We start from the raw sequence: 15,904 nt of genomic DNA, 5'->3' as shown, positions 1-15,904 counted from the left end.
ACAATCATATAAATCTTTCAGCTGCTCATAAATAGAATGCCATATGGTCAGTTTAAAACAGAAAATTCTGATGCATTTGACAATTGCGCAGGGAAAAAATAAACCTTACATGGAAATATTTCAGTTGCAGCAAGCATCATCCACTTACCTGCAATCTTGAGATGGGCATGGAAATGCCGGTGAGTCAAGATGGGCTCTGGTAATTCTCCCAGAAATATCTTCAGCAAAGAGGCCACATCATTTGGATGAAACTCACCCGAGTCCAGGTCAACATCACCCCCATTGTTCAGAGTGTCTTTCAGAGTCTGCTGTCGGACACTGTTCCCAGGCACACGAAATAATCCTTCGGTACGGAGATCTTCAGAGTGGAGAGGTGCAGAGATTAAAGGTTTAAGGTTCTGACTCTGATGTTTAAGGCATTACGAGGGGATGGAGCTAAATATTTACAGGAAAGCATTAAAAGTTATGTTCCTAACCATAATTTACATTCAATGAACAAGGCCTTTTGTCAGCTACCATCAAGGCTTGAGATATGCACAATGGCAAATCAGAGAAGGATGTTTGCCGTAATAGGTCTATAACTTTGTAACGAAGCCTCCCCCCAGGATATAAAATTGGAATAAAATTGTCTAGCTTTTAGAAAAAAAACAAAAGGTTTGGCTATTTGCATTACAGCTTAGTGGAAGTTGATAGTTGTAGATGGGAGTGACTATTACTAATGTTGCATTTGACCATGTTTATTTTATTGTAATTTTGGGGTTTTTACTTTGTATTTTAATGTTGTGCACTGCTCTGAGCAGATCTGATATCTGAATGGAGAAATTACTTACCTGATAATTTCTTTTCCTTTAGCAAGGACAGCTGGATCCAAAACCAGTGGGCTATGCACCTCTACCAACAGATGAAGACAGAGCAAAGCTGACATCACGGTATATATACCCCTGCACTGACATCAGCCCGCCAGTATTCTCTGCAAAAGCCAACTGTTGACAAACTTAACAAAAACTTGATTATTAACAGATAACCATTCCAGCACTCAGCCAACAGGAAAACACTCAGCTCAGAGAAGGCGTGTAATAATACTAGTCTAGGGACTGGAACAACACTTACCAGTAACCACTGGAACAAGCAGCCACACAGGACGACAAGAGCACAACCATCCGGCAGCCAAGGGTGGGAAGGTGGATCCACCTTGTCCTTATTAAAGGAAAGGAAATTATCAGGTAAGTAGTAATTTCTCCTCTCTTAGCATATGGACAGGTGGATCCAAAAAACAAAAACTACTCCCGAACAGGGCGGGAGGCTGCCTGCAGTCCGATTAACACCACACACGCAATGGTTGTGTCCTCCTGGTCCTGCACATCCAGACGGTAATGCCTGTAAAAGGTGTGTAAGGAGGACCACGTTGCAACTCGGCAAATGTCGACGTGAGACAACAATCTAATCTCCACCCATGACACTGCCCGAGCCCTAGTGGAACAAGCCCTAACCTGACTAGGCAACGGCTGCTCAGCAACCACATACGCGGCAGAGACTACCTCCTTAATTCAGCAGGCTATTGTAGTCCGCGATGCCGGCTTGCCCTGTTTACTCCCCCCATGGAGAACAAACAGGTGATCCATCTTTCTGAGAGGTTTAGAAACCTCCAAATCCCTCAAGAAATGCCTCTTTACATCCAAGGACAAAAGAAGGCAATATTCCTCCACTCCTCTTTCACTGTCCAGAGGCGACAGGGAATCTGACTGATTCAAGAGAAAATACAAGACCATTTTTGGTTAAAAAAAAGCCAAAGGATGGAATAGGACGCAGCTGTATCGCCCCCAGAGTCACTCACAGAAAGGGCTCCTGGCAAGACAACGCCTGCAGTTCGGAATCTCTACACAGAACAAATTGCCATAAGAAACACCGTTTTCAAGGTCAATAACCTCAAAGAGAGGCTATGCATCAGTCGAAAAGTGAGGCCCGCCAAAAACTTCCAAAACTAGATTAATACTCCACAAGGCACCGGTAACCGCAAGGGAGGACAAAGAGGCTTCACTCCTTTTAAGAAACGGGCCACATCTGGATGAGCTGACAAGGGTCCACATTCACCTGAGCTCGAAACAGGTAAGAGCCGCCACCTGTACCTTCAATGAATTAAGAGCCAACCGTTTACTCAATCCATCCTGCAAAAATTCCAAAATGAGCAGGATCTTAACCGAACGAGAACCCCTCGATCTTCATACCAAGTCTCAAACACTTGCCAAACCCTCACTTAGGCTAAGGAAGTGGAGATCTTTCATGCTCGTAGCAAGGTGGCAATCACCATAGTAGAATATCCATGCTTCAGCATCCAAGCCCTCTCAAGGGCCATACCGTAAGACAAAATAAGAGTGGGATTTTTGTGAAGAACAGGTTCCTGCCATAGCAAGTTCCTGTGAGATGGAAACCAGAGGAGAGAGTCCACCAGGAGCCACTGCAAATCTGCATAACACGGTCTCCTGGGCCAATCTGGTGTCACCAGAAGCACCATTCCCATGTGATTCTCAATCCTTTGAATCATTCTGCTCAACATGGGCCATGGGGGAAAGGCATACAGCAGTTTGCCCTCCAGCCACTCCTCCAAGAGGGCATCGATTCTCAACCTCTTTTGATCTCTCCTGTAACTGAAGAAGCGAGGAACTTCGCATTGTGAGAAATCGCCTGCAGGTGCAGATACAGAAGGTCCCAGCGATCCGCTATGAGCTGAAATGCCTCATTTGACAATTCCCATTCTCCTGGATCCAGACTGTCTGCTGAGAAAGTCGGCTCTTACATTGTCTTTTCCTACAATGTGCAAGGCTGAGATCTCCTGAAGATGCACTTCCACTCAGTCCATAAATTGTGTTATTTCCTGTGACACTTGCTGCCTCTTGGTTCCTCCCTGCCAATTGATGTAAGCCACAGTTGTTGCATTGTTCGACTTCATCCAGACCGCTCGACCCTGCAAGCAGTCGCAGAATAGCATGCCAAACAGAAAGCATGGGCTTCCAGCCGATTGATGATCCAAAGAGTCTTCTGTACTCCAGCACCCTAGCACTGTCAACTCCTGACATTGAATTCCCCAACCCTGGAGGCTCACATCAGTCGTGAGAACTAGCCAGTCCAGTGATCTTAAGGAAACCCCCTTTCTTAGCTGAAGTCAAGCTCAATGGTCTATAGTTTTCCTGCTATTAAGTTGTCTTAGAAAATAGCCACTGCTATTATCATCAGCAGTAGCATGGGTAGACTTAGTTTTTGAGTACTAGTCAGGTTCATATGGCCTGGATTGGCCACTGTTGGAAACAGGATGGTGGGCTTGATGGACCCTTGGTCTGACCCAGTATGGCATGTTCTTAGTTTCCTGGACTGCCCCTGAGTCCTTTTTAAATATTGGGGTTACATTGGCCACCCTCCAGTCTTCAGGTACAACGGATGATTTTAATGATAGGTTACAAATCTTTACTAATAGATCTGAAATTTCATTTTTGAGTTCCTTCAGAACCCTGATGTGCATACCATCCGGTCCAGGTGATTTGCTACTTTTTAGCTTGTCAATTTAGCCTACCACATCTTCCAAGTCCACAGTGATTTGGTTCAGTTCATCTGAATCATCTCCCTTGAAAACCATCTCTGGAATCGATATCTGCTCAATATCCTCATTAACAAACACAAAAGCAAAGAATTCATTTAGTCTTTCTGCAATGGCCTTAACTTCCCTTAAGAGCCCTTTAACCCCTCAGTCATCTAACGGTCCAACTGACTCCCTCACAGGTTTCTTGCTTTGGATATATTTTTAAAAGTATTTATTATGAGTTTTTGCCTCTACGGCAAACTTCATTTCAAATTCTCTCTTAGCCTGCCTTATCAATGTTTTAAACTTAACAATTTTACACTTTTTCCAATTTTTGAGGGATATTTTTTTGGCTAAAACAGCCTCTTTCACCTCACCTTTTAACCATGCTGGTAATCATTTTGCCTTTCTCCCACCTCTCTTAATGCATGGAATACATCTGGACTGCGCTTCTAAAATTGTATTTTTAAACAATGTCCACATCTATTGTACACTTTTAACCTTTGCAGGGTCTTCTTTAGTGAACACAGAACTGAAGAGTTTGTTTATTAATTCAGCCCTTTCCTTGACTGTCTTGGGTCATTGCTTCTTGTCACCTTTCAATTTCACTATACCACTTCGGGCTTTCCTTCTCTCTCTCATATATCTGAAAAATGTTTTGTTACCTCTCTATTTCTTGGGCAATGATTTCTTCTGCTTGACCTTTTGCTTTTCTGATTTCTTTCTTCATCTCCCTCATTTTCACCTGGTATTGATCCCTGTGTTCCTCTTTTTAAGATCCTTTATACTTCTTGAACACTGATCTTTTGCTTTTATTTTTGCAGCCACCTCCTTTGAGAACCAAATTGGTTTCTTTTTCCTTGAACTTTCACCTGAGGTTTTTTGTCTGTTTGGTGTTTGATAGACAGAAACATGGTTTACAGAGTCACAAGACTGGAACATAGCCATCCCTGGCTATAACTTATTAAGGAAGGACAGAGAGGATAGGAAAGCAGGAGTAGCAGCATTTTATGTCAGAAGCAATATCCAGGCAATTGAAATGCAGGAGACGTGGGGTAGGGAAGAAGCCCTACCCCACTATACCCGAAGTGGTATAGTGAAATTGAAAGGTGACAAGAAGCAATGACCCGAGACAGTCAAGGAAAGGGCTGAATTAATAAACAAACTCTTTTCTAACATATAGACTTGTTGCCTTTGTAATAGCTCCTTTTAATTTAGCCCACTGTTGTTCCACCATGCCCATTTGCTCCCAATCTTCTAGCTCTTCCTCCAGGTACATCCCCATTTTGTCAAAGTCTGTATATTTGAAATTCAAAACTCAGGTCTTTTTGTGACTTCTTTGTATCTTATTCGCAATATTAAACCATACCATGTGATGATCACTTGTACTCAGGTGAGCACCTGTTCGACATTATAGACATTATCCCCATTTGTGAGCACTAGGTCCAGGATTACACAGTCCCTTGCGGGATCCATTACCATTTGTTTGAACATAGCCCCTTGAAGGGCATCCAGTATCTCTCTACTTCTTGTAGATTCCGCAGAAGGGATAACTCCAGTCTACATCCAGCAGATTAAAATCTCCAATAAGCAATAATTCTCCCTTCTTTCTCATCTTTTTGATGTCTTCGATCAGATTTCTAACCAGCTCTTCTGTCTGAATTGGAGGCATATAAACCATACCAATGTAAATGGAAGCATCATCATTTTTCTTTTAGGCTAGCCCATAATGCTTCTTCCCTACCCCACGTCTCCTGCATTTCAATTGCCTGGATATTGCTTCTGACATAAAATGCTACTCCTCCTGCTTTCCTATCCTCTCTGTCCTTCCTTAATAAGTTATAGCCAGGGATGGCTATGTTCCAGTCTTGTGACTCTGTAAACCATGTTTCTGTCTATCAAACACCAAACAGACAAAAAACCTCAGGTGAAAATCCCTCCCGAACAAAAGTATCAAAAGACAAACAGGGATAAACAATTCTATGAGCTGATAAACTTATGTCCGGTATTGCTTATCCTGGGAAATGACCATTCAAAAGGTACAAATTCATTGGATAGCCAAATACCACTTTGCTCTATATAACAGATAAACAAAGGGCATGTTTAAAGTGGAAAGGACAGTGATTGGTCACAGATTCTTTAAATAGGCTGACGTCAAGTCGTATGCCGTCATATGGTAAGATGGCAGTTAGAAGATGAATGAACGCTAACTTCACTGAGTATTTTATGTTATAGCTTAACTGTTCCTGGGATCTTTTATGACTGCTCTATCATTTTATGTAGTCCTCCAGCCCCTGACACAGATGCAAGATGTTGAAACACAGCCAGTGTCAGGCAAGTCATGTTGTGCACTTCTGGGCAAGTTGGTGCTCTCTAATTTTGGAAAAATACGTTGGATGGAAGATCTGTGCACAAGAAATAAAGATAAGTGCAATTCAAGTTTCAATACAACTACTGTATTTTGTTAGACTCCATCGGGAGGACTACTATATAAAGATTTCTACTTTAAAAAAAATGTATTTCTCACAGAAGGTGTTTAAAGAAATAAGTTTTAAATTACATAATAGATCATTTAAAAAAAATAATTTAGCTGTTATATAGAGTAAAGCAATATCTGGCTATCTAATGAGTTTGTATCTTTGAATGGTCATTTCCCAGGATAAGCAATACCGGACATAAGTTTATCGGCTTATAGAATTGTTTATCCCTGTTTGTCTTATGATAACCTTGTTTCTATAACAGCAACGACATCCAGATCCGCTTCCACCATTAGAGCCTACAGGTCTGGAATTTTATTGCCCAGACTACAAGCATTTGTGCTGATAGCTTTACAGCTTCTCCTCCTTTAGGTTTCTGCTCTTCTTGGACTTCTTTTGTGCCTTATTCAGATGACTTTTGTTTTTCCCTTCACCCATTTCTTTGAGATTTGGGGGGATGACATTCCAATTTCCTTCTGCCACCTCCATCCTCTAGTTTAAATGCCTTATGGCATAGGATTTGAATTTTATCACTTAGGATCTTTTTTCCTGCCACAGACAGATGTAATCCATCTTTGACAAAGTATTTTACTGTTCCATACATGACCTCAGCCCCCAATATATCCAAAACTTTCTTCCTTACACCAGGTTTTGAGCCATGAATTGAAGTTATCTATATGGCTTAGCCTCTCTTTCCCCTTTCCATGAAAAGGTAACACTTCTAAAAAGGGAATAGTCTTCGCCATGTGAGTAATCTGCTTCGCCAGAGTCTGGAAATCTCTGTATCACTTGGATGTTGTTTCTAGCAAGGTTATTTGTTCCCAGATGGATAACAATATCAGCTTCAGAGTCCTCACTTTCTTCTATGATTACATTGACTATCTGAATAGCATTATAGCAGCTGATGATCCTGAAAGGCTTTTAACTATAGTGTCCCCCTCGAAAAGAGTTCCCAAATTAGTGCCTCTGATGATTGAGTCACCCAGCATAATGAGCTTTTTCTTATGGTTATTGGTTGTATTATGGAATTTCTGCGTGCATTGGGTTTCTTCTTTCCTTTCAGATACCACTTCAATCTCTTTCGCTAGAGCTTCGTTATTATCTAATACAGAGAAGGCATTTTGTACGTGTGCCACTTGAGACAGTGGGTGTCTCTGCATCACAGGTCTTATTCTACCAGAGCCCACTGTAATCCATTTGTTTTTGGGTTCCTGTACACTCTATGTAAGTGAAGGGGGACATGTGGGTTGCACAATTGTGAAAAATGGGTGTCTTTGGGTCACAGGTCTTATCTTACCTGAGCCCACTGTAAACCACTTTTTTCTGGGCTTTTGACTTTTCTGTGGTAATGGGGAAACTATTCCTGAATACTGTAAAGTGGGTGAGGATTTCTTGGTGGTTGCTGATACTTTCTTTATTGCAGCTAATTCAGCTTAAAGGTGAGTCTACTCCTTTTTCATGGAAGAGAGTTCTGAACAAATGGGGCAAGCCCTAAGTTTCCAGATGATTTGCCTCAAGATAAAGGCTCCACAATTGTTACATTGGCGATGCATGTCCACCTGGAGACGGAGAATACTAGCGGGCTGATGTCAGTGATGTCAGCTTTGCTCCGTCTCTATCTGCTGGTAGAGGTGCATGATCCACTTGTTTTGGATCCACCTGTCCATAGCCTAAGAAATAGTGGTATAAAAGAACTGAGAAATAAATAAATAAAATACAACCAAGGGAGAAATTTCACAACTTCTTAAACTTGCATTCCTCGCTTACCAGCCTTAATGTACTTTAACATTGTATATAGATGGGTACAGTTTTCCTTGACATTTTCAAACAGCAAGCAGTAATGCTCATTACAGACCATTTTAATTTTAGGCCATTATTTGAACAATTAGTTTTGTCCTTGTTTACTTACTCTTGTGCAGGTATTCAACTAGTTGATAGACTTGGGCAATGCCTTCTTCTGTTAGTGGTGCTCCAAATATCACCCCTTTGTCTAGGAAGTCAGAAAACAAGAGTGGTGCATTTACTATTTTATTTATTTGTATTTAAAAGGGTTTATAAACCCAAACTTTTCACAATTCAAGATAAGAACATAAGAACATGCCATACTGGGTCAGACCAAGGGTCCATCAAGCCCAGCATCCTGTTTCCAACAGTGGCCAATCCACATTCACAATAATAAAACAAAATGATACAGAGCTAAATCAATTCATGGAAAAGGATTTATATAAGCTTTTTAAAAGTTACTCGTGTTTTTGATAGTCTGCGAGTACCTTACTTTAAAGCAGGGCTTTCCAAACATGTCCAGGAGACCCCCTGATCATTCTTGTTTTCAGGATACCTACAATAAATATGCATGGCATAAGTCTGCATACATTGGAACCCTTGATCTCATGCATATTCTTTGTGGGTACCTTAAAAACCTGACTGGCTGTTAGGTCCCCAGGACCAGTTGTAAAGCCCTGCTTTATAAACAGATGTACAGAGTCTGGAGAAAGAAAAGCAAGCTTGCTTACTGTAAATGGTGTTTCCCGTAGATAGCAGGATGAATTAGCCATGACACCATACACGGGCACTGAACGGATCTCTCTCAGCTAGTATAGCTTTTGTTCTACTGAGCATGTGCAGGAATTCCTGTGTGGGCATTGCCTCATGAGCCCTCTTAGTCAATTTTAGAGGTAATCTAGCTAGATATTTGACTCTCCAGAGAGGCAGGCAGGTACTTAGAAAACTGAATTAGCTATGCTATCTATGGAAAACACCATTTACTGTAAGCAAACTTGCTTTTTCCATCAATAAATAAGGTTAAAGTAGCAGTATTTGGGGAGTCCCAAGCTGAGGGTTGCAGCAGAGTACTTAGTGAGTAAGCAATTCAGACCCCAACGAGGAGAGTAGACTACTTGGTGAACAGGCTATGCAAAACTGATTGTCTGAATTTATTGTCGCTCTTTGAGAGATTGTCCAGACAGTAATAAGACAAAGGTGTGTACTAATGACCATGTTGCAGCTTTGCAGATATCTACAAATGAGCCACTGAAGCAACCATGGCCCTAACTTGATCAGCTTTAACAGTCTCTGATCTATAAGCCTGCTAGTGTAGGAGTATGCAATACATCTGTTAGCCAGTTGGACAATATATATTTGGCCACTGCTATGTCTAGTCTGTTAAGATTGTAGGAGACAAAGAACTGCGAAGTCTGACAATAAGGCTGTTCTTCTCCTGTAGTAAACCAGAGCCCTTTTACAGTTTAAGGCAGGGGTGAGTAAACTGGGGAGCGGGCCCTACGAATAGGGGGGGAGCATGAATAATCCTGAAGGGAGGCATACTGGTTGCTCAATCAGGGAAGATAAATGACTGTCCTAATGAATCTCAGTGCTCTGGAAGCACTGCAAGTTTAGGCCCGAACATAATGACATACCATGCTTTAGCCATGCATCTCTTTCAATGGGCCAGGAGACAAGCTATGGCAGGTTGGGTAGTGAGAACTGAAATAGAAATGAACACGAGAGGAACCACTATGGTATTCCACACTCCAGGAAGAGCTGTCCTCCTTAGGCCTCAGCCTGGGAGGTGTTCCTACTGCCTCCGGGTCCCTACTCAGGGAGAGAAATCATAGCTCTTATCCACCCAGGGGAAAAGAAGTAGTATAGGGGAGGGGAATAGACAGAGAGGCTAGAGAGAATGAGGATGTGGTGAAGGGAGAACAGAGGCAAAAAGTGTTAAAAAAATTTAAATTAAATTAAATAAGCTAATCAAAAACATAAGAAAATAAAGGCAAAGCAAAACAAAAATAAAGAGAAAAATATGAAAACAGTATTAAAATATTTTTGGACAGGGTGGGATGGAGTTTCTTTCAGCTCCTAAAAAATTTTAGCTAGGGGGATTGCTTGCCATCTTGCAGCTGAACCTCTGACCTTCCATCAGGCATGGAGGAGGACAACTGGGGACCTGTGTAACAGGATTTAAGTGGTGTGCCGCCGGCCGCTCACCTCCGGGGATTGCTTACCATCTTGCAGCTGAACCTCTGACCTTCCCTCAGGCACAGAGGACGACAACCAGGATCCTGTACAACAGGATTTAAGTGAAGTGCCTGTGGCGCGCCGAAGCCACACACCCCTTCGGACGATTTTCTCCCTTTGCCTGAAACCGCCGACTTCCCAACGCTGCCTCTCCACGGCGCTTCTTTCTGCCGGACTGCCGCCCCACTATGTGGAGGTCTTTTTCCAAGCAAGGAGCAGATACTCTACCACCACACCATCAATACGACTGTGCCATCAACCTCCTGCCCAACACAGAACCCCCTCGGGGCCAGGTCTATCCACTATCCCTTGTCCAAGAGATCAAGGCGATGTCCCCTACAAATCCACCCATAGTCGGACCTATGGATCAACATCTTAGAAGAACATCAGCTCATAGGGAGAAAAGTGAACTGGAAGAAAGTGGAATTTCAGGTGAGCTATCGTTAAGTATGGGTGGTAGGACTCCTCTCCATGCACCTCACTTAAGAGTCTCCAGTCAGCTTATTGGTCTCTGGGTCCCCTTCTAACGTAAATTCAAGGGACTTAATGTGTCAACAGCTTGTTCAAGTTGACTGTTGTGCATTAACCTCAACTAGCACACAACAGCTGCGAGTCAAGTTTTGGAAACTTAATTTAATATAGACTCTCATACTGAGGATGAAAACACTGGATTGAGGGCCCCGATTCCAGAACCTGTCGTTATGCTTTCAGAGATTAAATCACAATTGGCTGGCGACCTGGAAGAACCTGAGAATATAACTTTAAGAGACATATGGAGAGTAGTCTTGCGGACTGAGACTGCATTATCTGTAACTGTCTCTCAGTTATCCGATTATTCTACAAAAGCCTCCAAAACATTTCTGGACTTGGAGTATAGAACAGCTGCAACTGAGGGACAACTGGTTACTATTAATCAAAACTACTAATAATATACAATGGGCCGGATTTTAAAACCTGCGCGCACAGATGTACGCCTGATTTTATAACATGCGCGCGCATGTTATAAAATCCGGGGTGGGCGCGCGCATGCGGGTGCACAATTGTGCTCCTTGTGTTCGCCGAGCCACACTGCCTTCCTCTGTTCCCTCCCATTCTGCTCCAAAATCCGAGCAGCCTCGGAGGGAACTTCCCTACCCCCCCCCACACCACCTTTCCTTCCCTTAACTCTCCCGCCCCCCCCCCCAGCCCTAAGCTAACCCCCCCCCTAAAAAAAATTAACTTACAAGTTACGCCTGCCTTGGGCAGGCGCAAGTTACGTGGGGCCAGCCAAATGCTGGTGCACGATCCTGGGCACAGCAGCAAATGGCCACTGTGCCTGGAGGCTCCGGCCCCGCCCCAGACCACCCACACCCTGCTCCTTTTTGCAAGCCCCGGGACTTACACGCGTCCCGGGACTTTACACGCACCACCGTGCCTTTTGAAAATAGGCCCGGTGCGTGTAGGGCTTTTAAAATCTACCCCAATCTGTTTTAGAATCTAATATTAAAGATAGTCTATTTTTACATAACAGACTAGAACAGTTAGATAATGCAAGGAGATAAGAACTTAAGGTTTGTGAACTTTCCGAAAAGCAGATTACTATCTTTGGTTGAATTGTTCAGGAATTATATTAATGAAGTACTACAGATTACTCAGGCTAGAGAAATCAAGCTTTCTAAATGTTATTTCCTTCCGGAATTTAAATCTGTACAGGGCACTGAGGAAGGTTATGATAATCTAATATAATCTTGATGTATCTGAGTTTCTTCAGGACTCACAGGATATTATATCAAGAGAGCAACTTTGTTGGTTAGCTTTGTAACAGACATAGATAAGGATTTAATTTTCAGACAATATTTTAAATTTAAATCAGTTGAATTTTGTGGTCAAAAGGTTTTCGTTTTCCCAGATGTCTCTCGTGAAACAACTTCGAGGAAGACTTTTTTTCTTAGACAGCATAAGATTTCTCTTGGGCCTACTTTTTTCGCTAAGTTTCCCTCTAAGTGCTTAGTTAACTTACCAAGGAAAATCATGTGTGTTCCTAGATCCAGCTCATTTGGAGACATTTTTTTTTTTCTGTTAAACATTTTTATTGGATAATGTATAACTTACATGCCATGTATTACTTCATACAGCTGTATCCATTAAAGCCCACCCCATCATCCAACATTTTTCCCTCATAATCCCCTGTTTATTAGTCCCCTTCCCACCCCCCTCAGCTCAAACCTCATCAGTATAATACAAACATCAAATAGACAGTATAAGATATATACAGCAGATCTGTATCAGTGCAATTGTCATGATAATAACAAATATAGAACCTAGCTATAACATTATGTAGGGAAACATCAACCTTCTTGTCATCAATAATTATCAAAAAAGGAACAGCATTCAGATCATTATAATTCCAACAGAGGTAGACACTGATAACTGACCAAAGGTAAGTTTACTATTCTCAGCATCCCATCACTATCTAGGTATCTTATCAACAACTCTAAACCATAGAAGTGCGTTTGGGTGCATGTGCTTGTAGCCATTTATCTACCGGATCCCAAATCCTCTCAAAAGCAATTAATTGATCTCGGCGGTGTGCAGAAATCTTTTCCATATTTCTAATGCCCATTAGTCTAGTTATCACCAAACTCTTGGGAGGAGCAGCCGGCCTCTTCCACCATTGTGCCACCACCATCCTTGCCGCTATAATCATATAGCGCAATAAACACCTTTGGGGAACACTAAAGCCTTCTGTCCCCAAGCCCAACAGCCAAAGCCCAGGTAGTAAAGGAGGCTCTATGCCCACCATTTCCTTGTAAACTTCCTGTATTTGTATCCAATAAGCATGTACATGTGAACAAACCCACCACATATGTATAAATGAGCCCCCAACTTGGCCACACCGCCAACAGGTATCTGTTAATTGAGGGTACCATCTAGCCAACTTATCTGGACTTAGGTACCACCGATATAGCATTTTATATTAATTTTCCATCATGGCTGTAGACATCGAATGTCTCCCCAGACGTTGAAAACACCCGTCCCATTTCTCCTCATCCCATGTCTGGAGACATTTTTGAATGATAAATCTTCTGTGAATAATGAACATCAAGTTACTTAACATGGGTTAGTAGTCATATGAAAGTAACAGCTGCAAGGTTTGAGATACTAGTATTTTTTTTTTTTTTTTTATTATTTGCCTCTGATTTCCCCCCAAGAAGAGGGCTTGAATTCTGTTTATTTATCAAGAATACATCCTATTAAGATGTATTCTTGATTTTTTATTTCTTTGAATGTGCAGAATATACTTTTTGTTGTTTATTCATGTAAATGACTAATAATTCAATAAAGATAAAATTATAAAAAAAAATAAAAATAAAAATTAGCTGGCACCTAAATTAAAAAAAAAATAAATTTCAGCCCTTAACATTGTGGTGTGTGTGTCTGTGTTTGTCTAGTGTGCTGTAGAATGTGTATGTGGTCTACGCCTCTGTGTTTTTCTGTGTGGGGTGTCTTGAGTCCCTGGATGTCTGTGGGGGTCTCTGTGTCGATGTCTGAGTCTTTTTCTCTCTGTTGGTCTGGATGTGGAGTGTGTAGGTATAAGATATCAGTTTCTGTCTCTCTGTCTGCCTTTCTGTGCTGATGTGTGTATATGAGTTTATGCCTTTCAGAAAAACAAAAAAAAAATCTGGGACTTTGAGCCACTGGCTGGCAATGTGGCTGCCTGGTGGATACCATATATAACTTAGGGTGAGTGCAGAGCAATACCTTATTGTGGAAGAACTGAATATGAGGAGGATAAATGAACCAAGGCCTGAAGTTTGTCGACTCTTCTGGCAGATGTGAATGCTACAGTAGATGTAGTATACTTGGATTTTTAGAAGGCGTTTGACAAAGTTCCTCATGAGAGGCTTCTAGGAAAAGTAAAAAGTCATGGGATAGGTGGCGATGTCCTTTCATGGATTGCAAACTGGCTAAAAAGACAAGAAACAGAGAGTAGGATTAAATGGACAATTTTCTCAGTGGAAGGGAATGGGCAGTGGAGTGCCTCAGGGATCTGTATTGGGACCCTTACTTTTCAATATATTTATAAATGATCTGGAAAGAAATACGACGAGTGAGATAATCAAATTTGCAGATGATACAAAATTGTTCAGAGTAATTAAATCACAAACAGATTGTGATAAATTGCAGGAAGACCTTGTGAGACTGGAAAATTGGGCATCCAAATGGCAGATGAAATTTAATGTGGATAAGTGCAAGGTGATGCATATAGGGAAAAATAACCCATGCTATAGTTACACAATGTTAGGTGCTACCACCATATTAGGTGCTACCACCCAAGAAAGAGATCTAGGCGTCATAAGTGGATAACACATTGAAATAGTCAGTTCAGTGTGCTGCGGCAGTCAAAAAAGCAAACAGAATGTTGGGAATTATTAGAAAGGGAATGGTGAATAAAACGGAAAATGTCATAATGCCTCTGTATCGCTCCATGGTGAGACCGCACCTTGAATGCTGTGTACAATTCTGGTCACCGCATCTCAAAAACAATATAATTGCGATGGAGAAGGTACAGAGAAGGGCTACCAAAATGATAAAGGGGAATGGAACAGCTCCCCTATGAGGAAAGACTAAAGAAGTTAGGACTTTTCAGCTTGGAGAAGAGACGGCTGAGGGGGGATATGATAGAGGTGTTTAAAATCATGAGAGGTCTAGAACGGGTAGATGTGAATCGGTTATTTACTCTTTCGGATAATAGAAAGACTAGGGGGCACTCCATGAAGTTAACATGTGGCACATTTAAAACTAATCAGAGAAAGTTTTTTTACACTCAATGCACAATTAAACTCTGGAATTTGTTGCCAGAGGATGTGGTTAGTGCAGTTAGTCTAGCTGTGTTTAAAAAAGGATTGGATAAGTTCTTGGAGGAGAAGTCCATTACCTGCAATTAATTAAGTTGACCTAGAAAATAGCCACTGCTATTACTAGCAATGGTAACATGGAATAGACTTAGTTTTTGGGTACTTGTCTTATGGCCTGGATTGGCCACTGTTGGAAACAGGATGCTGGGCTTGATGGACCCTTGGTCTGACCCAGCATGGAATGTTCTTATGTTCTTAAGGAATAACACTTTCTAAGATAGAAACTTACTAAGTGAAACAGACTCCAATGCTAAAACTGCAGATTCATGAGTTGTGCTAGAACCAAGTTTAGGTCCCGTGGTAAGTGGTTTTACAACTGGAAGTTTAGAATACCATAAACCTTTCATGAACTTGGATCCCAAGGGCTGAGTAGAGATTGGCTTACCCTCAGTTTGGGTATGGTAAGCTGCTATGGCAAGCTGCTTTGGTATGGAGATGTATTCTCACTGATGAAACATAAAAGAGTAAATAGTTCAGTAACTCTTTGGGTTCACATGTGAACAGAGCCAATGTATAGTCATAACACCATGTGAAGAATTGTTTTCATTTATAATCTTTGGCTCTTCTAGTTGATGGTTTTCTATCAAAAAATACAATGTCCTCAAACTCTAAGTATTTATTTAACATTTTTATAGACCGACATTCATTAGGGACATCACATCTTTTTCCAGAGAGCAAATAGTGCAACAAAACAAAGCTTTACAATAAACATAATTTCAACTGGGGGGGGGAGGGGGATATGTGATAAGGCTGTAACAGGGAAAACTTATAATAAGCAGACAGCAAACTGGGGAAAGATATGAAAAGCGAACTGTAACGATCACATAAATCAGATACATCAGAGGTCAATATGATGGAAAGGATAAAGGAGAGGGGTGGGAAAGGCCGAAGAAGGGAGAAATAGTTGAGGAAAGTTATACCAAAGGAGGCGCTGGAATGAT

General features: G+C 41.6%; 1 protein-coding gene across 2 annotated transcripts in view; it reads right to left on the bottom strand.

The window, feature by feature from the left end:
- The window catches only part of ARHGAP19 (Rho GTPase activating protein 19), a 171,367-nt gene that overhangs the window by 96,103 nt on the left and 59,360 nt on the right, over positions 1 to 15,904 (bottom strand). For both annotated transcript variants that reach the window (XM_029610172.1, XM_029610173.1), the window contains exons 3-4: positions 7,958 to 8,038; positions 149 to 358 (exon numbers count right to left, since the gene is read on the bottom strand). In XM_029610172.1, the coding sequence (XP_029466032.1) occupies positions 149 to 358; positions 7,958 to 8,038 (291 nt within the window). The remainder of the gene's footprint in view (positions 1 to 148; positions 359 to 7,957; positions 8,039 to 15,904) is intronic.

This window comes from Rhinatrema bivittatum, chromosome 7 (genome assembly GCF_901001135.1).
Source record: "Rhinatrema bivittatum chromosome 7, aRhiBiv1.1, whole genome shotgun sequence".
In the NCBI taxonomy this organism is placed as follows: Eukaryota; Metazoa; Chordata; class Amphibia; order Gymnophiona; family Rhinatrematidae; genus Rhinatrema; species Rhinatrema bivittatum.
The sequence above is the reverse complement of the archived record's forward strand: the minus strand, read 5'-3'. Positions and strand labels throughout refer to the sequence as shown.